Here is a 20485-nt window from a genome sequence, read left to right as displayed (position 1 = left end):
CCTATTGTAAGCAACTCTCGACTACCACTAGCCAAGAAAACTAATACACCTTGCCTATACTTAGACAAGTGTACCACTCAAAAGGTTAAGTAGGTGAACAACCCACAAACACCTCCTGAGAATTCAAACTAATACACTTAGACTAACTCTAGCCTAGTGTACCACTCAAAGCTTGTAAAGATAACTTCTTACAAGCACTCCCCTTAGAATTCAAGCACCTACAAACAACTTCTTAAAAGAAAGAGTAGGTTTACAATTTATAGAACAAAGGAACAAAGACTCAACAACCTAAGGACTTGACATCTTGACTCGGGGATGCGAGTCCTTTAGCTTGTTGTTGAGGCTTTATTCTTGAGCACCTTGAGAGGGGTGGCGGCTGCACTTGAGAGAAATATAATTTTCAGATTTGCAAGTGTTAGGTCAAACTAATCCCAACATGTTGTATATATATGAGACCAAAGTATAGAGCCAAAGTAGAGAGTATGTGAGAAACATGTGACCATGAATGGTAGCTTTCCAAGAGCTAGTAGCTCCCAACACTCATCACAGTTTGTCTTTCTTTTGACCTTTAATGAACAATGCGTTTACCACTCGTCATGTTTCGTATGCTGCTCAGGAAACCTAATCAAGGACCTGGTTCTTGGTGTGTATGTCAAATCATCAAAATTATAACATACCATAACTCATCAGCATGGCTATAGCTAATACATTGCTTTAGCCTACTGTGGAACCAGGCTATCACAATGAAATTAAGATACGATTTATGAGACTCAGAATAATCGTTACATGAGTTGGGCTAGAGCCATTTCACTGTCGACCATAATGTCATGTTCAAAAGAAGCACTACGACCCTGCAGAAGATAGACTCTTCTAAAAGAAAAAAAGAAAAATTGACTATGTACTTGGTACCACTGTGCCAGACCCCAAAATGCTTATGTGGCTCGAAAAAAGCGAAAGATTCAGTCTATATACTTCTTTCTTCATAGAGAGATAAGACATTCATATCAACCTATATGCTCGTTTTTCCTGTGCTCTATTTGCTTACCCTTCTGAGTACTCTGCGGCAGATACGGATGTAGCCTATGGACTACCGGTTCACCTGAACCTATAAGCAATAAATCTTAAAACTGAACTCCCAATTTTAACAGTACAATGAGTTCATTGCTTAAAATCTCAAAGATTGAGTCCATTAAATTTAAATCTTGAATCCCCTTTTGAGATTGCCTACTTGTCTGTTAGAGACGATCTTTCTTACAATATAATCATTCAAATGCGAATGACCACCATGGCAATGTCAATCTATACAACCATAAACCTTACAAAGAGAAAGGAATGGTGCAAGCTCGCAGGCAGCTAAGGTACGCAAGTGATGCCATAAATAGCTGCAGACTAGCAAAAGAACACAAAAAGGGATACCCCGTTATACTGCAAAGATGGTGGACATAAACGTTGTTCCGTCTCGTTAGCCTGGCTCACTCATTAGTTGAGCATACAGACCTGTTCAACTCAATGACAATTACACTGATGTTATCCCTACTACCCCGAGCAATTGCTAATTCTGCAAGGAACGAAGCTGCCTGTGCGGCGAGACTTTCTTTCACCACTTCACTTGATTGCTCATCTCTTGCATCTACATTATGGGATTTTCTCTGTTGGGAGAACCTCCTCATTTGACCATTCAAGCATCTTCTTGTAACGTCACACGCAACATCATTTGGAATAACATCCCATAAACCATCACTTGCAAGTACTAAGAACTCATCTGCATCACTTATTTTGCTCACCATCACTTCAGGATCTGGTATCACGTATGGTTTGAGGTACATATCACCTGCATCGATAACCTCGTCAGATAACAGACTTCATTCTGCAACTATTAAGAAGCATCAAAAAGTAAGTTAATTATCTTTGTCATCCCTCTTAATTTTTTCCAAAGTGCTCTGAGCTCTGGGGTGCATCAAACAGTAAATTAATTATTAATGCATTCCTCATGTTCATAAAATACACAAGGACCAGATCTAATTCAATTGAAGGTTCTGATAGAGTGGTATGGCTACATATAAAAGTTGCACAACATTCCAACAGCTAGCTGAACACACGGAACAAGATAAAAAATGTTGAACTGGACCACGATTTTGGCAGTGAATTTTCCATCTCATGAATAATGATCTGATATGTCATCCATCCCCTAGATGCCTAGACAGAAATCAGAATTAAGGAAAGACTTACAATTAAGTGCAATAAGCTAAGTTTTCGACGTACCTATGGATCTTGAAGTAGCAAGAACTCCTAATACCCTTTGTCCATTCCAATTTATGACTTTCCCACCTGAATTTTCAATTCTATCCAGCTCATCAGGTCTGTCAGGCTGCGTGTACAAGAACTCAGCACGTAAACAATTCCATTCAAAATTATATACATCTTCTTGGCTATCAAATCTAAATAATGTCCAGAGAAGTTGAGTATCAAGTTAACTTATCTCTACCGTATCCACAGGCGGATTCAAGATTTTTTTTATTGTCTTAGCATGGAACCTACTATGCTGTTAAAATTATAGGTTCGGAATCTCTTTTTTTTTTTTTTTTTTTTTTTTTTGTTTTGTTATTTTTTCACATATATATGGCTCGTTGTTCGACCAATAATATGATGAACATCTAATAATATTATAGACCTTTGGCGGGTTAAGATCATAAAAAATGGTGTACATACTAAGGATATTAAAAGGTGTACAAAAGTTGCCACGCTTGTGGTTAGGACTTGCGAAAAACCATACCCCAGTGGACTTACAATGAAAAATATATAAAGTATACTAATTGATTTAATACGTAATAATAATACTGTAACAAATAAGAAATCATTGTTGATATTTCAGTAGGGCCAATCATTTGGGCAGTATTCGCAACCAAATCTCTTAAAAAAAAGGGGGAAAATTGTATTGTCAGTGCATTCTATTTGAATAGTATGAATTTTCTTCAATCCACCGCTACATCTATCACGGAATGGACCTGCCTACTAGTCTATGGTCAAAATAGGGATTTGTGTGTGCTAGACCTTCCGTTTGTTGATGTTACCCTCTGTATTTTCCATTGGAAAGAAAGATCATTATGTGGGGGGCGGGGAACTACTACTGATACAGCATACACATGTGAAATAGTACGAAAATCTGCCAAAAGTAACCCATTGATAACGAAGGAACACCAAAATTGACTAGAATTCAACTCCAAAAAAGGCAGAAACTGCCACGTGACTTCTTCCTTAATCCGCACTTGTGCTAGTGGGACTTGTACCAAATGTACAAAAACTTTTGATATTCGTCATGGGCGGAGCCCAAGGGTGGTCAGTGCACACTCTTGGTTGAAAAATTAATTATCAATATATATCTAATTTTGCATACTCTTAAGATAAGTGAGAAAAAAATTTACACATTCTTTGCTAAATTTCTAGCTCTGTCACTGATATTCGTATGAGTGGAAGTTAGGAGATACAACAACAATAATAATATACCCAGTTAAATCCCACAATATGACGTTTGGGAGCTAAAGCACATGCAGATCTTCCTCAATTTTTACCCAATTTTCGAAAGACACACAGCTTAAGAGATAACATACAAAAAAAGTCAGAACTCGGCTTAAGAGAAAACATACCCCAAAAAAAAAAAAAAAAAAGTTCAGATAAGAACAAAATGTTCAAAACAATATAAAAGTAAAATTAAAGCCATAACAAAGTAGTCCGAAAGAAAAGAGAGATAAATAAGATAATGGAATAAATAATATATAGTAATAGGAATCAAAGGTCAATAAGATAATGGAATAAATAACATATAGTAATAGGAATCAAAGGTCAATAAACTAAAGAGCAAAACTGAGAAGTTAGTAGATACAAATAAAAGATACCAAATGAAATAAATACTTGTGCTACTGAAGTTAAGTAGCATTTCTGGAATGAAATAGGTAAGGTGTGCGAAAGTTGATTCAAATTCGAAAGTTTAATTAGATACCTTATGATCAGTAGACAAAGGCACTGCAACTCCAGCACGTGAAAGAACAGCTCTTGAATCCCCACAATTTGCAACAATAACTTCCTCTTGTCCCACCACCGCTACCACCGCCGTTGATCCCATCGTCGCCATTTCTCCAGCTTCCTCGCTCACCTCTTCGTCCATCTTACGAAAACTCTCCTTCATCACTTTCTCCCAATTAATAATACTATTCTCCTCCTCATCATCATCATTATCTTCTTCCATAACTTGCTGTATAACCAAACGGTGCAAAAAATCACGACACGCGTGCGCTACACGTGACCCTCCATGCCCATCATAAACTCCAAAATAATCATACTTTTTACTACCTTTTGTCAGTAACCCTAGCTTCACTGCCACTGCATCTTCCATTTCCCGTCTTCGACCTATCAACGATATCGACCCATGTGACCAGCACGTGACCAACCTCTCCCTTACTTTTTTGATCACTTCACTTGATGTCCCCAGTTGAACTTGATTATCAGTAACGAAACCATCAGTTACTGTATTAATGTTATCTGTTTTTTTCTTCTTGTAATACGGCGTACTGCACAACAGGTTCAACCGACGTACATTTAATCTCTTTCGTCGAGTTAAATTTTGCCGCTTCTCATTCAAATCTACGTCTGCTAGTCCACTGGGCTCCATTAACGCCGCTAATCTGCAACCTTTTTCGGTTGCCGGGGACATACTTTTGAGATTATCGATCATTTTTATGTAAAGACGATAAATACATTGCAAAGATTATGGTGAGATATTTTGCATAATTAGGTTCAAAAATAAAGGAAGGAGTGAGTTGATTATTAAACAACTCATTGGGACCGCGAAGAATATTAGCCGTTGAATGATGAATAGGATGTTTGATTGTTGCCACGTGATGATGATGAAGCGGCCGGTTCAGTTGCGAGACGAAAACGCAATGATGAGTCGGATGAGGACCGGCACACGTGGGCGGTTCGGATGAAGGAAGAGGAAATAGGTGGCGAAATGATGTTTGGTTATACTCACTAGGGATTTTCAAGGAAAATAAATAGCACCTCTCCGTCCAAATTTATACGAAAGTTGATCAGTTTGAGTATGTCAAACAATTTTTTTTTATTATAATTTTTTCAACTTTTTTCATATATTATGAATTATTAATTATGCAATCTTATTATATTTTTTATATAATTTTTAAATATATAAATTTTATTATAAAATATTAGAAGAATCTATGTTAAAAATTGAGTCAAAGAAAAAACTGTTTAACTCCACAAACTGATCGACCTTCATATAAATTGGGATGGAGGGAATAATATTTGATATGGTAAAATGTTTAAATTTAAATCTTAAATTTCGCTATCAAATAACATATACCTATTTATAATCAAGTTAACTGAAAAATGGAGTAATGATAATTTTGAAATGTGAAATTTATAAATTTAAAATAAATAATACATGTAATTTAAATTTATTTACGAAAATTATATTTTCTGTTATATTTTTCATACAAAAATATTTGTACCGTAAATAAAGTGATTCAGATATACCCGTTCTCCATACCAAATTATACATTACACAAATATGTTATTACAAAAATTATTATGACATATCAAACATATTCGAGGAAAAGTTTGGTAGGTAAGGTTTCTCAAGTTTGAGAAGTCTTTTTTTCTTTAGACAAAGTTATGCTTTCAAAAAAGTCATATGAATATTTGTATGACTAAATCATCTTATAAAAAATAAAAAAATTTAAGATTAACTATTTCTAAATGATATTTTCTACGGAATATAGGAAAAACATAAGATACATAAAGCATTTGGTAATCTTGGGTGTGGAGGTGGGACCAGTAGGACTTACTAATAGGACAAGTGGCGTCTCGTAGTTGCTAAGGTAACTCTGAAAGAATCCTACTTTTTGCGGGTTTGGTGGACTAGAATATTGACTCCTCTGATTCTTATAGGACACGTGTTTGGTGTAATGATTTCTTGAAACTCACGTACTTGTTTACGTGTCTGGTTTCCATTCTGTTTTTAAGTTTTCTCGTACTGTTCGGTGGTATTTATTTTATACAGTCTGTGTAAGTAATACTAGTAGTATAACTAAGAGTCCGGAATCAAAATGACCCAATAAAAATCTAAGTGAACTAAAATATCAAAAAAAAAAATAAAAAAAAATTAGTACAAAAGTACCTTTAGCGCAGTAAAATACTGCACTAAAGGATATTTTTCTCTCTCCTTTAGCGCAGTAAAATACTGCGCTATAGAAGGCAACATAAATCCCCAACAGGTTCCACCACTGGTCCCCTACACGACAAAAAAAAAAAATTCAAAACGCCATTGGAGGCTTTTTAAGGTGGTCCCCACTTCAAATAACGTCATTTTCTATTAATTTTCGCCGGGAAAGTTTAGATTTTCGGTATATTCAAGTCAAGGAGCAAGCTTTTAAGCTCGAATTTTGAAAAAAAAAAAGCAACGTACAACTCGATTAAAACTAGGGCTGGGCATAAATACCGAAAATCGAAAAACCAAACCGAACCGAACAGAAACTTCAACAAACCGAACCGAACTAGTTTGGTTCGGTGTTTGGTGTCCATCGTCAAGAAACCGAAATCGAAATAGCCGAACCGAAGTTTGATAAAACCGAACCGAAAAACCGAACGCGCACCGAAATTTAATACATTACCCAAAAAAATTAAAATAATCCAGGCCCATTAAGTTTAAAGCAAAAAAAACCCAATTGTAATAAGTCCTCTTTTACATTTGTATCCCTAATTTTTCACTTAAATTGAAAAAATCAAATATCCTTAACAAAGAAAGATAACTAGGATGTCTCTTTAGGATTAATGTATGTCCTTTATGTGTTTTCTTAATTATTCTTACGGTATGTATATAACATCTAGTAATCCTATGTCATGATTATAGTTTTCTGTTCTTGTGTATCATGTTTGTTTGATTTTGATTTCAATTTATCAGTTTTATGTTTTATTGCTTTTGAGAATATGAATTAGTGTCAATGGAATCGCTTTTAATATTACATTAAAAAAATAGAATTGAAAAAACCGAAATCGAACCGAACCGAACCGAACTTTAAAAAACCGAAACCGAAAGAATCGAACCGAACTAGTTTGGTTCGGTGTTTGGTGTCCACCTTCAAAAAATCGAACCCGAAATAGCCAAACCGAAGTTTGATAAAACCGAACCGAAAAATCGAACGCCCACCCCTAATTAAAACAACTCTATAAAAATCTCCGATTAAGGTTTTCTACTATGAACTTTTGTTATTATTTTGTTATATACATTATATTCTAAGCATGTTTAACATTTAATCGTCGTTAATTTCCAAAAAAAAAAAAAAAAAAAAATTGTTCTTGATCGGGCTGGGCATTAGCTTTTGCTACTGTTACATTTTTTTTTTGGCTAATTTATTATTTGTTATATGTTTATGAATTGTAATTTGTTAATTATTTATGAATTGTTAATTTGTTAATTGTTTATGAATTGTTTAATATATTAATTTACTATTATTTGTAAAATATGCAATTATTAATTAATTAGTTGTTAATTATTGATTATGAATTGATATTTTATTAATTGTTTATGAATTATTATTTTGTTAATTGATTATGAATTGTTAAATCTATATTATTTTAAAAGCATGAATATATATGTTAAATGAAAAAAGATTATCTACTAAACTTAAAAAAGAATAGTTAAAGTTCTTATTTAAATATTTATGTTCACGGAAATAAAAATTATTATGAATTTCATAAATAGATACGTTAACGATAAAATGCAAAGTTTCTAGAAAAATATGTGGTCGACGAATATACTCTTTTAGTCTAATTTTATCATATTTGTGTTAGCTATTTGGTCAACTAAAAGTATATCACATATTCAAAATAGAGTTCTAAACAATTACTACTGCTGAATTTCGATTACCAAACTAATTAACTTAAAAGTCTTTGCCATCACATAATTCAAAACTCCATGTCTTTACTATCACATATTAAATTTACTGCACATTTAGTATGACGAAAGTTACTCTGAAAAATAAGTATTTTCTTCCAATATTTGGTTAGAGAGTGAAAATAATTTTTGAAAAAGACTATCTACTAAAGATTGATAACAAAATTACCAAATCAAATATTCAGGATCGTGCGAGGCAGCAAATATTTGATTTTTATACATTCAAAATAAATATTGTATTCAAGATAATAATTAAATATTATTTTTTCAAGTTGCTTATCAATAGAATACAAATAATATTATAAAAATCGACAAGAAATATCCGTGCAACGCACGTACATAGAGACTAGTTACAAAAAATATAGTAATCTCCTATTATGTTAATTATGGCATTGTTACTTTATTTATTTGTGAAATTGTTTATCCCATGTTAATTATTCACAAGATATAATACAACATAATTCACATATTCCCATACAAATGATTAATTAGTTAATATAATTTCTCTTTAATTTCAAGAATAATGACAAATTTAGTTTCTACAGACCCGATTCTTTCATGGATCCAAATGTTCACCCGGGGCCCGATGATAGATCAGTATTGTCTTTGCAAGACAATCATAGGTCAGAGTTATTATGGGCTGGTACTATAGGGATATCGACTAGGCTCCATCCCCGTAAGCTGCAGAGAGCGTGAGCTCTTTTACGCGAGCGCCCCCCACACCCCCGCGTCTTAGAGATATTGTTTCGGGGCGATATCTACCGTTGCGTGTCGGTTGGTCGGGTACAACATGATTAGGCGCTCATTACGGCCATGGTTGAGCGGTGGAGGCCGGAGACACATACTTTCTATTTTCTCACCAGTGAGGCCACGATTACACTTCAGGATATGGAGGTCCTGTTTGGATTGCGGGTAGATGAGAGCCATTATACACTCGGTACGAGCCTCCTCCTGGTAGTACATAGGTGACAGAGTTGACTAGGCTCACCCACTTCGTGCCTGATGCAGCGGGCCAGATGTCGGGACAGAATCGGGTGAAGATTAGTGCACTCTGCACTTATTTGGAGGCAGAGCCTCCTGTTGAGGCCAACACTCAGCAGGACGTTGTTGATCGTCATGATCGTTTATACCTGCTTATTATATTCAGGGGCATCTTGTTCCCGAATTCATCGAGTGTCTTTGTCAGTTTACGATATTTGGTTTTCTTGGAGCATCTGGACCGCTTGGGAGACTACAGTTGGGGCGGTGCTGTTTTGGCATACCTTTACAGATACCTATGCCGAGCGTCTATTGGTGCTGTTAGCGATGTGTGTGGATTTTTTGCTCTTCTCCAGGTAATATTTAAGTGTGCGTTCCTTTAATGTAAACAAACCTCTTGAAACGACGACTAAAAAATCGTATTTTCTAATATAAACTTACGGTTATGGGCATGGGAGAGATGCGCCTTTTCGTACCCGTACCTAGGCATCACCTCGATATTGACATGCCCTATGCGAGGAGGTGGACGGCTAGTTTTGACCAGGATGTGGATATGCACCACAAAATTCTTCAATTCTGGGATCAACTTGATCACACGACGGACGATGCGGTAAAACTATTTAACATTACATTATTAATTTAATTAAACGTCTTTTCTACTTAGTGATCACTAATTTGTATTTATATGTTATGCAGCTATTTATATGGACGCCGTACGCTGTTATATTGGATGGGTTGCCGGCCTTTTGCAGGCCAGGTCAGGGGGTGTGGAGGTCGCGGTGTCCATTGATACACCTGGACATCGTTGAGGACCATATGCCCGAGCACGTCTTACGACAGTTTGGGCATACACAGAGTATACCCCCTGATGTTCGTCATGAGTTTCGACACTACCAGCGGGACGATAGGGCCGCCGTTGATGATGCATTTCGGGCTTTCATGGGTGTCCAACTCCACCGTTGGCAGCACAGGTTGGCACTTTTAGCGGTGGTCGGCCATTTGACTCCCATTCAGGATTACATGCGTTGGTATCATCGAATCACACGCCGATTGATCGACAACCCAGCTTTGCGTTCCGCAAGGGATGTAGGATACTCAACACTCGTGGGCGACGAGGCATTAGCTAGTAAGTTTATCGTATTTAGATTTATTTAATTGTATTAATTCTTACGTTTTAAAAATAACTTTTTTTAACTTTTGAACACAAATGCAGCTGGTGGCCGTACAATGATTACGCATATTGGGGTTAGAGCATATGTCTTACCCCGGGCTTGTGGGGCTTGCAACGGAGATGGTACGGATATCTGAGGATGGTATCCGGCAAGCAGGAGAGTTTAGGCGCATGGATGATCCAGTTCCGGAGGGGCGAGTATGAGCGAGCCGGGGGGAGGGCGTGGTGCGCCCGGGAGGACGCGGTCTTCTCGCTGAGGACCTGGTGGTGGAGGACACCATCTAGTAGATGAGGCAGATGAGGCCGCTCCCATTCCAGAGGCCGTTCCCGTTCTAGTCCATCCGCAGCCGTTCCACGCCAGTGGCAGCTCAGATGGACAGTCACCTACGTTTACGGCGGCGCTCCTACTTGCTGAGATACCTGGGTCTTCATCTTAGCCGAGCCAGAATGCGTACATGAAGGAGCGTGATGACATCGATTGGGCAGCGTTACGCTCGTCATTTGCCGATGAGCGGCCTGTGAGGAATTTAGACGGACCCAGGATTCTTGACTTCGATGACTTTTTAATCCCGATTAGTATTTAAAATACTTACTTGATCATTTAAATTACTTATTTTAAATATATATGTTACTTATTATTTCGTAATTTTTCATATTTTAGGATTCGGCGCAAGTGGGTTCACAAGAGTGACCCACTCAGGCGTTTTCTCATGGGCTGCCGCCGAGCCGGTGTGTTCCCGTGTATTTGTCGAGCCACAGGTAAGCTTTTTATTAAAATCAATTTTATTCAATATAAGGTGAGTATTTAAAATACATATTTGATTATTTAAAGTACTTATTTTAAATATATATGTTACTTATTATTTAGTAATTTTTCATATTTTAGTATTCGGCCCCAGTGGGTCCACAAGAGCGACCCACTCAGGAGCCTACTCATGAGCCTGCCGAGCTAGAGGTGTCTTCTCATGAGACTATCGAGCCACATGTAAGCTTTTTACTTAAAATCAATTTTATTCAATATAAGGTGAATATTAACTTAATTTTTTTAATCTTTATTTGGACCTCGAATAGCATCTCGTCTAGGAGACTACATCATATTCAGCACCAGACCCATCTCAGGAGCCTACAGACCTACCTCAGGAGCCTACTCAGGCGCCCGTCGATACACAGGTTTGATTATTCAACAAACGTTAATGTATTCAATATAAATAAGAAATGATACTAATTATTATATATTTTTCAGGTTCATCCTTCGGCGCCTGCGATGGCAACTCCCGACGAGGAAGAGGTCGAGTTTCCAGACCCAGCTCAGCCTGAGGTTCTGAGCGTGCCAGCGGGACTAGATCCCAAGAAGAAGCACGTTATAGTCAAGGGCGCAAGGGCGAGGGGAAGAGGAGATGATCATGACTTGGAGCGCCCTGTTATTAAGAGGAAAAAGGGCGATGGAGACGATGGCGAGGGCGGTGGGACAGGTATGAGCCTTAGGCCTAAGGATAGTCTCCGACATACTACATGTGGGACCCACTAGTATATACAATAATCTTGTACAGTTTAAGTAAATATTGTATATTTAAAACGTTTCTATTTATATTTATAAATATTATCTTAGTCTTTATTATTGTTTATATAGTGTCACATCCTAAATTGATAATAAAAAAAGAAGTGACACATTCGAAATAAAGTTAAGCATTAATTTAAAAATAACACGAAACCCTAAAACATAAATAACGTAAAGCTAAGGACTACAAGTCTTCAAACAAAAATGAACTTCGAGCACTTTTCAACCACTAAAACGACAATCCGAATTTTTGTGTATCCTTGATGTATTGAGCCTACCTTATTAATCGCATAAAAATAAGTAGGGTTCTATATAAAATATTGAAGTTCCGGAGTCTCAAAGCATGATTAATATACGGTAAATTATGTAAAAAAGTGTGAAAATGTAATAAGAGTCTATTTCAGCAAAATAGGAGACTTCTATAGCGCAGTATTTTATTACGTTTAAGGTACTTTTATACCAAAAATTTTTTTGGGGATATTTTGGTTCACTTGGGTTTTTATTGGATCATTTTGGTTCCGGACTTCTCATAATTTCATCGATTTTTTTTTTATTTTTTTTTAAAAGAGGCCGATGAATTATTTTAATTTAGAAGATACCCCATGCTCAGGCTTCATTTTTCAATTTGAAAATCTACTACTACGACTATAAAAAAAGTTGTACCTTTCCTTGAACTTTTTTTTTTTTTTAATATACTTTAGAAAATGATAGCGGCAATCATGAAAAGTTCAGAGACAGCTATGACAGTAAATAAATAGGTGTAAAGTTTGTCGATCAAATAATCCATAATTTCTAGCTTAATTTTTGAATGTTGAAGGAAATTTTATATAGCATCTCGAAAATCACGATGCAATGAATGACACATCACCAACATTTAACTTTTTATTTTATTTTTTTCAACAGAAAAACTTTATCAATTAATTCAACAAGGACATGATACGTTCATCGGAGCGTACAATATCATTTACAATCCAACTTGGAAATATTTCTTTTCAAGAAAATCCATGCAACGAAGAAATTGCAAACTTTGGTAAGTTATGAGCAACACATTAAACATCCAAGGAATACGTGAAAACACAACACAATCTAGACATGAACACATGTTCCAGATATCTTCATAAGCCACATCCACATCCCAAGTAGCCTTTATATTTCTCTTCAACATATCCACTATTCCTTTTGCATCAGAGAAGACATAAAGTTTCCTCCATCCATGTTGTAACACATGTTCCATGGCTTTTCTAATTGCAAACGCTTCAGCAGTCATAGACTTCCTAACGATCTAAATCCGGGATCCTTGGGCATCAACCAAAACACCCTTGTCAGAGGCGGATCCAGGAGTTTTAGACGTCGGGGGCACTATTATCTTAACATAAATGCCAACAAAAATTTTAATGACGACTGAGGGATAATACTGTGTCGGACTGGTCACTAATAGTGTAGCAGTGACGAAAATACAAGTATATATGTCAAATATGTGTAATAAATAAAATTTAACACAGTGAAGCAAATGAAAGAGAAAGCTCAGTGGCTAAGGCTGCAATATATGGTGACAGTGCAGGTTTGGGCGAGCTCATTTAACGCTTATTGTTTTCCTAAAAATAGGCTAAAAAAAAAAAAAAAAAAAAAATTAAAAGTCACATTCGGGTTCGATTCGGGGTGACATGTAAGGGAAGCAGCAGTTGCAACTAACGTGCCCCAAAGACACTTTCGTTTGTTAGAGTGCACAATTAAATATATACTAATTTCTCAAGGTATATACACATATATATACATAATTTTTTTCGAAGGGTGAGAGTACACGTGCACTCCACCCTTCCATGTAGGTCCGCCTCTGACCCTTGCTATCCATGGCAACCAGACCAATACTGACCTTCTTTGCACTAACTTGTAACCCTGCATCAGTGAATAAACAAATTCCATCTTCGGGAACTATTAGTTGATATTCATAATTCTCTTGTAAGTTACCATTCGAGGAGTTTACATACGTTATTTCATGAAACTCATTGTACTCAAATAAAGCTTTTGCCACTATAGCTGGAGGATCAATTAATTCATTATTAAAACACCAGTCATTTCTAGACTTTCATATATGCCACATGAGTATTACCGTCAAATTCAGATGATTAGCAGAATTAGAACATTTTTTTGCCATAGTAAACTTATTATTCCACCACAAAGAAAAATCATTAATATTATCAATATCATTCCAGTTAAGAGGGCTCATTTTCCAAATTATTTGAGAGTCATGGGACTTAAAAAGCATGTGTTCTATAGTTTCATCTTCTAATTCACATCTCTTACAAACACTATTGACATGATACATACGTTTGCTAATAACATTGTTCACTGGTAAGGTATTAAGCACACACCTTCTTAGAAAAGATTTATGTTTATTTTATATTCATTGCCCACAGAAAATCCCAAAAAGCTTTAGGAAAAGCATGACTACTAGATTGAGCATTATTACCACTAGTGTCCCCCTGCTTGCTTAAATTTTTTGCAAGATGATAAGCCGATCTAACCTCATAAGTACCTGATCTAGTATAGTGCCAAATTAATTTATCCCTAGAACCTGTAGTAGATAAAGCAATAGTCAAAATAGCATTAACATCATTCAAACTAAAAAGTCTATTCAATTCGTTTATTTTCCAAGTCTGGGATTCTACATTAACAAGATTAAGCACTTTTAAGTCCAAATTATCAGATGCAGTAGTTCTATGAAGTTTAAAACTAGTGACATTAGGAATCCAGGGGTCTTTCCAAACATAAACTTCCTTACCGGTCGCAACTCTCCATCGTAGCCCTTTTTCTAACAATTCGCGACCTCAAATTATACTTTTCCAAATCCAAGAGGCAGAAGAAGCTGTTGTAGCATTCAAGAAAGAAACATTTGGAAAATACTTATTTTTCAGAATTCTTGACAAAAGTAAACCTGGATTAAGCAAAATTCTCCAAGCCATCTTTGCCAACATAGCTTTATTAAAAGCCTTAATATCTCTAAAGCCTAACCCTCCCCTCTTGCTTTAGATTCGTATAGTTTGTCCCATCTCTCAAAATAAATCTTTTTTTCCATCACCCTGACGCCACCAAAAGTTTGACATTATGGAAGTTATGTCCTTACATAAGCCTTCGGGCAGTTGAAAACAAGATAAGGCATAAGTAGGTAACGCGGTTAAAACCGCCTTTAACATAACTTTTTTTCCGGCTGGACTTAAAAACGCTCCTTTCCATGCTTTAATATTTGCTCGTACCCTATCCTTCATAAATTCTAAACATTTTCTTTTTAGACCTTCCTATCACAGCTAGGGTACGGGCATAATTACCGAAAACCGAAAAATCGAACCGAAACTTCAACAAACCGAACCGAACCGAACTAGTTTGGTTCGGTGTTTGGTGTCCATCATCAAAAAATCGAAACCGAAATAGCCGAACTGAAGTTTGATAAAACCGAACCGAAAAACCGAACGCACACCGAAATTTAATACATTACCCAAAAAAATTAAAATAGTCCAGGCCCATTAAGTTTAAAGCAAAAAAAACCCAATTGTAATAAGTCCTCTTTTGCATTTGTATCCCTAATTTTTCACTTCAATTGAAAAAATCAAATATCCTTAACAAAGAAAGGTAACTAGGATGTCTCTTTAGGATTAATGTATGTCCTTTATGTGTTTTCTTAATTATTCTTACGATATGTATATAACACCTAGTAATCCTATGTCATGATTGTCATGATTATAGTTTTCTGTTCTTGTGTATCCTGTTTGTTTGATTTTGATTTCAATTTATCAGTTTTATGTTTTATTGCTTTTGAGAATATGAATTAGTGTCAATGGAATCACTTCTAATATTATATTAAAAAAACCGAATTGAAAAAACCGAAACCGAACTTTAAAAAACCGAAACCAAAAGAACCGAACCAAACTAGTTTGGTTCGGTGTTTGGTGTCCACCTTCAAAAAACCGAACCCGAAATAGTCAAACCGAAGTTTGATAAAACCGAACCGAAAAACCGAACGCCCACCCCTAATCACAGCCGATAAGCCAAGGTACATACCCATTTGATTTCCTTGGCTTTGTCCCAATATAGAAAAGATATTATCCTTTTCCGCCTCTAAAGTGTTCTTGCTAAAATAAATAACAAATTTCTCTACATTAATCATTTGACCCGAACATTTAGCATATGTACTTAATATGTCAACAACAATAGTAACACTCTGACAATTGGCCGAACAGAAAATTAGGGAATCATCAGCAAAACGAAGATGTGAAACATTAGGACCATTTCTATTTAATCTTAATCCTCGAATTTGACCCTGATCCTCAGCCTTTTTAAGGAGTGTTGAGCACAAATCACCAACATTTAACTTGACAGTTGATATTATTCCCGGTCCAAAATGATTGAGGTTTTAGCCTCTAAAAGTTAGTCCAAAATAATAGACATTTCACGAAATCAAGAAAATATTTATTTCTCTTTTTCAAATTTGCCCTTGATACATTTCCATATACCCATAATATTTATGTCAAACTAAAAAGAAAAAAAAAATCATAATTAAGGGTATATTAGTCAAAATTGCTCTTAACTTAATTTAAAACCTCAATTATTTTGGACCGGAGGAAGTAACATGAGAATCTATTTTTGATTTTAATTACATCCATTTCAATTTGCTTGTTTTAATTACTATTTGACCAGTCAAATAATACTTTTTTTAATCATAATTTTTTCAAATACCTTCTAAATATATAAAATTTTATTTCGAAAAAATTGAAGATACTAGTCCGTATTCACAACGAACATTAGTTACTTTGATCCTCAAAGTCCCAATTAAGCCACACAAATTGAAACAGAGGGGCTAGATTGAAATCCTCAATCAGACCTCCTCACATAGTAGCGAGGAAAGTAACATTTGGAGTTTATGTCAAGTTAGATAATTCAGTTTCAAGATCTAAATTATCCATATTAATCATTCATGGACAAGAGATAAGAGATCTGTTTAAAAGAATATATATCATGCATTTATTAATTTTATGCGGCAAGCCGGCAACATATGCTATACGAAATACTTGGTACAGGATTTAAACAGATGACCCCAATCAATACAAGAAAAATTATATTTAAATCAGTAATTATGGATTACAATTTACAGCAGTACACTCTTGTGATAATGGGAAATGATTTAATTAGACAGACAAACTGACTAATTGTTTTTGTAGCTATTGTGATCTCAAGATCATTAGGGATGGCATATATATCACGCTCAAACTCTTACCATTCAAACCAAAGAAGAACTAGTTTCACATTCTGATAGATGTTGGCCGTACGTAACGTTGTGAACAAAATCAATCCTGTGGCATTAACATGATAAGGCAAATTATTCTCAATGCAATAATCATCATATCTTTTTATTTCTTGAAGTCGACATTGATTTTTCTTTACTCCACGATATCAGAAATGATACGAGCTAGTATATCATTTTAGATATAAATTTCATATGGCAAAAGTCATAGATAGCCCCCTAAACTTTGCCACATTTTTCTCTGGGGTATCTAAACCGAGGGTTGTACCTATTGGGTATCTAAACCAGTCCAAATTCGATCCCATTGGTGCCTTTTTCACAATAATCAGCAAAATTAAGAGTGTATTACACTCTCCATGACGTGGCAACTTTGTCAAATGAAAACGTGACACGTGGCGGTGGGGTCCCTCATAATAATTAAAAAATAAATTATCACCCCCCGCCCCAATTTTCATCTCCTTCGTCCCCCCCCCCCAACCACCCAAAACTGCAAAAGAAACCGGCCGCCGCTCCCCCACCACTGGCCGCCGCACCACCACCCCCAACCGCCGTCCCCCCACCCCACCAATAATTTATTCCCCTTTTCTTCTCTTATTTAGGTCTATCAATGTCTTTACAAGACCCACCAACCTTTAATGAAAGGTGAGATAAAAAAAAAGAGTCATAGTAATGGTGAATCCCCATTTTTTCCGGTGAACAAGATGGTAATGCTACTTTTCAGATCTAAAAAGGACAAAAAAAATGGTGGTAAGAAATAACATCCAATTCACAAATTAATTTTATATAAATAATTAAAAGAAATGAAGTGTTATAATGAAGAAGAAGAAGAAGAAGAGAAGAAAAAAAAAAAAAGGAAGAAGAAGAAGAAGAGGAGAAGAGAACGTACAGTGGAGAACATTTTGGGCGAAAGGGGAGGCGTGGGGTGGACCAGGGGACAGACGTGGGGGGGGGGGGAGGTGGGTTAGTATTTTTTATTCATTTATCTATTAAATTTTATTTAAAAGAGGTAAAATTTTAACCAAAAAAAAAAAAATATTTTAAGGAAAAAAGGGTTGTCCACGCACCCAACAAAAAGTGGACTCAATCGCTGCGCCACGTAGGCAAAAGGTACCCAATGGGATCAAATTTGGACTGGTTTAGGTACCCAATAGGTACAACCCTCGGTTTAGGTACTCCAGAGGAAAATGTGACAAAATTTGGAGGCTATCTATGACTTTTGCCATTTCATATCATATCCTAGGAATCTTAAAAGAGTGCTGTTTGATGTAAGAATCTGATGCATCCACACAGAGCCGGATTCGTAATTTAAACTCTATGAGTTCAATCTTAAGATTCTTACGTTGAAGCCATTATATTTTTTAAGTTATGGATTCATTTCTACTACTATTTATTACATTTTAGTAAATTTTTACACATAAATTTATGCTCCGCGTCAAAAGTTAGGAGTTCAATTGAACCCCTGCCTACAAGGCGTTGATACTAGGTTCCCAGCTAAAAAGTCTTATACATTATTAATACAAATACCGGGTTTGGCCAAAAAGTTATTGGGTTCACATAAACACATATTCAATAGTCTAGATCTGCCCTCATTTAGGTACATTTTGTTTATCACCAATCTGCAATTTCTCTGATTTATTGTGGATGCAGAGGTGTATCTCTATAGGCTCTTGGTTCCGCTGTAGAAGACTATGTTTTTAAGAAAACACAACAAATGAAGACAAACTAAAAAGTGACCAGGCAAAAAACAAATGAAGTTGAACTAAAAAGCGATCAGCAAAAAAACATGTGTATTATTTTGAGGTTGATGTAGAAACAGTAAACTTCAAACTCTGGATCCGCCTCTGAATTGAGGACCAGCAAGATCACGAGTAAACAAATATCATGACTAGCTCAAGTGTAAGACCATGGTTTGCACAGCATAATGAGTAGCCACCTAAACGTCATTGGATATTTTTATTGTCTCAATCACGTCGCCAGCAATCTCACGTGGAGCTATAAAAGGTCATGGGGGCATCTGTAGGAGTCCAACATCTCCTTCAAGCATTTCAACAACTTTGTTCATAGCAGGACGATCGACAGGCTTCATCTGTATGCACCACAAAGCCAGAAACAACATCTTCCTGACAAACCTCCTATCTTCCTCGCTGGCGTCCTGCATCTCTATATCATTTCCTCTGTTAAATTGGTCGTAAACCCATGTAGGAAAGTAAATTTGGCTTAAGTGGTCCTCGAATGGGTTCATGTTCTTCCTTCTGCCTGCCATTTCCATCAACAGCATGCCATAACTATATACATCCACTTTGAATGACACTCCTCCAGTATTTTTATAAAACAACTCTGGAGCCATGTAAGTTGTAACCCATTGTCCCTCTTGCTGCAGTTAGACTCACAAGACTATCATCTGTCGGGTACAATTTTGCAAGCCCAAAGTCAGATATTTTCGGATTGAAGTTTTCGTCAAGAAGAACGTTGTGAGGCTTAATATCAAAATGTAAGATCTGCATGTCACAGCCCCGATGTAGGTAGTCTATTCCACGCCACTCCAACAGATATGTCGAACATTTTCTTGGAAGTCAAGGAAACAGTTCCTTCTTGCGGAACAATGTACTTGTCTAAGGAACCGTTGAGCATGAACTCGTATACCAGAGCACGCTTTGAGCCCTCAACACAGAATCCAACGAGCTGCACGACATTAACTTGGTGAATCCTAATGAAAAATTCATGTGATATCTCAAAAAGAAATTATTGTCTAAATTCATTCCATTAAATATCATTCAATGAGTCTTATTATTCAAGTTGATACCAAATTCTTAATTAGCCATTATATGATTTAATGTTACAATTCATTGCCAATTATCTTCATATACCCAACGTATGTTTTGTAGGATCATATACTAAGAGAAAATTGATTCCTTGAGTAAAATATGCAACACGAGGACTTCTTAGGGGGTCACCCATCCTAGTACTACTCACGCCCAAGCATGCTTAACTTCGAATTTCAGATGGGATCCGGTATTTTGTGGCTAATGTGAGAGATTGGGTGTTAGACTTTGGTGCTACAGAGCATATTTGTGATAACATATAATTTTGTGTTCTACACCCAAGTTGTAGAAGAAGAATGATTTATTTATGTTGGTGATTCTAGAACTACTCAAGTTCTTGGAATGAAAAAGTTCTTCTTAAAATCTTAAAACATTAGCATTAACTGAGGTGGTACATGTTCCTAATGTTTGAACTAATTTGATTTCTCTGAGATTATTAGGAAAAGTGGGGGTGAAAGTTTCATTTGAATTTGATAAAGTTGTGTTAACCAAAAAATAACGGTTTTGTGGGCAATAAGTATTGTAACCATGATGTATCTGTGTCTAATATTTTCCAAGATGAAAATGCTAATACTTTGTATACTTGACTGATTCATATGATTTATGACATGTTAGACTTGAATATGTTAATTTTTCTTATATTAAGGAAATGCAATTTTATGGTTTTCTTATGTGAAAAAAAGGTTTAGATTTG

General features: G+C 35.9%; 2 protein-coding genes, 1 long non-coding RNA gene and 2 pseudogenes across 3 annotated transcripts; 2 read left to right on the top strand and 3 right to left on the bottom strand.

The window, feature by feature from the left end:
- Nucleotides 1-1247: 1247 nt before the first annotated feature.
- On the bottom strand, nt 1248-5002 carry LOC132056453 (protein phosphatase 2C 51-like). Its single transcript, XM_059448662.1, has 3 exons — nt 3998-5002; nt 2263-2368; nt 1248-1831 (listed from the first exon to the last, which is right to left on the bottom strand). Exons 1-3 carry the CDS (start codon nt 4727-4729, stop codon nt 1473-1475), a joined length of 1197 nt encoding a protein of 398 aa, XP_059304645.1. The 5' UTR covers nt 4730-5002; the 3' UTR covers nt 1248-1472.
- Nucleotides 5003-8982: 3980 nt separating this feature from the next.
- On the top strand, nt 8983-10252 carry LOC132057645 (protein MAIN-LIKE 1-like). Its single transcript, XM_059450267.1, has 3 exons — nt 8983-9300; nt 9641-10070; nt 10158-10252. The coding sequence occupies exons 1-3, from the start codon at nt 8983-8985 to the stop codon at nt 10250-10252; spliced, it is 843 nt and encodes a 280-aa protein (XP_059306250.1).
- A 618-nt stretch (nt 10253-10870) lies between these two features.
- Nucleotides 10871-11689, top strand: LOC132058292 (uncharacterized). The gene is made up of 3 exons (XR_009415235.1): nt 10871-11100; nt 11187-11285; nt 11359-11689. It is a non-coding gene; the product is annotated as an uncharacterized LOC132058292 (long non-coding RNA).
- A 7282-nt stretch (nt 11690-18971) lies between these two features.
- On the bottom strand, nt 18972-19672 carry LOC132057644 (rust resistance kinase Lr10-like; annotated as a pseudogene).
- A 218-nt stretch (nt 19673-19890) lies between these two features.
- LOC132058697 (5S ribosomal RNA) lies at nt 19891-20009 on the bottom strand (annotated as a pseudogene).
- Nucleotides 20010-20485: the final 476 nt, after the last annotated feature.

This window comes from Lycium ferocissimum, chromosome 5, assembly GCF_029784015.1.
Source record: "Lycium ferocissimum isolate CSIRO_LF1 chromosome 5, AGI_CSIRO_Lferr_CH_V1, whole genome shotgun sequence".
In the NCBI taxonomy this organism is placed as follows: domain Eukaryota; kingdom Viridiplantae; phylum Streptophyta; class Magnoliopsida; order Solanales; family Solanaceae; genus Lycium; species Lycium ferocissimum.
This window is presented reverse-complemented; position numbering and strand designations above follow the sequence as displayed.

Excerpts from the sequence above, each read along its gene's own strand:
- LOC132057645 (XM_059450267.1), top strand. The coding sequence starts at position 8,983 with ATGTCGGGACAGAATCGGGTGAAGATTAGTGCACTCTGCACTTATTTG. Across the intron at positions 9,301-9,640 it reads GATTTTTTGCTCTTCTCCAG|CTATTTATATGGACGCCGTA; the intron begins GTAATATTTAAG and ends TATGTTATGCAG. Across the intron at positions 10,071-10,157 it reads GGGCGACGAGGCATTAGCTA|CTGGTGGCCGTACAATGATT; the intron begins GTAAGTTTATCG and ends ACACAAATGCAG.
- LOC132056453 (XM_059448662.1), bottom strand. The coding sequence starts at position 4,729 with ATGATCGATAATCTCAAAAGTATGTCCCCGGCAACCGAAAAAGGTTGC. Across the intron at positions 2,369-3,997 it reads CTTTGTCTACTGATCATAAG|CCTGACAGACCTGATGAGCT; the intron begins GTATCTAATTAA and ends TTGTACACGCAG. Across the intron at positions 1,832-2,262 it reads TGCTACTTCAAGATCCATAG|GTGATATGTACCTCAAACCA; the intron begins GTACGTCGAAAA and ends TTATCGATGCAG.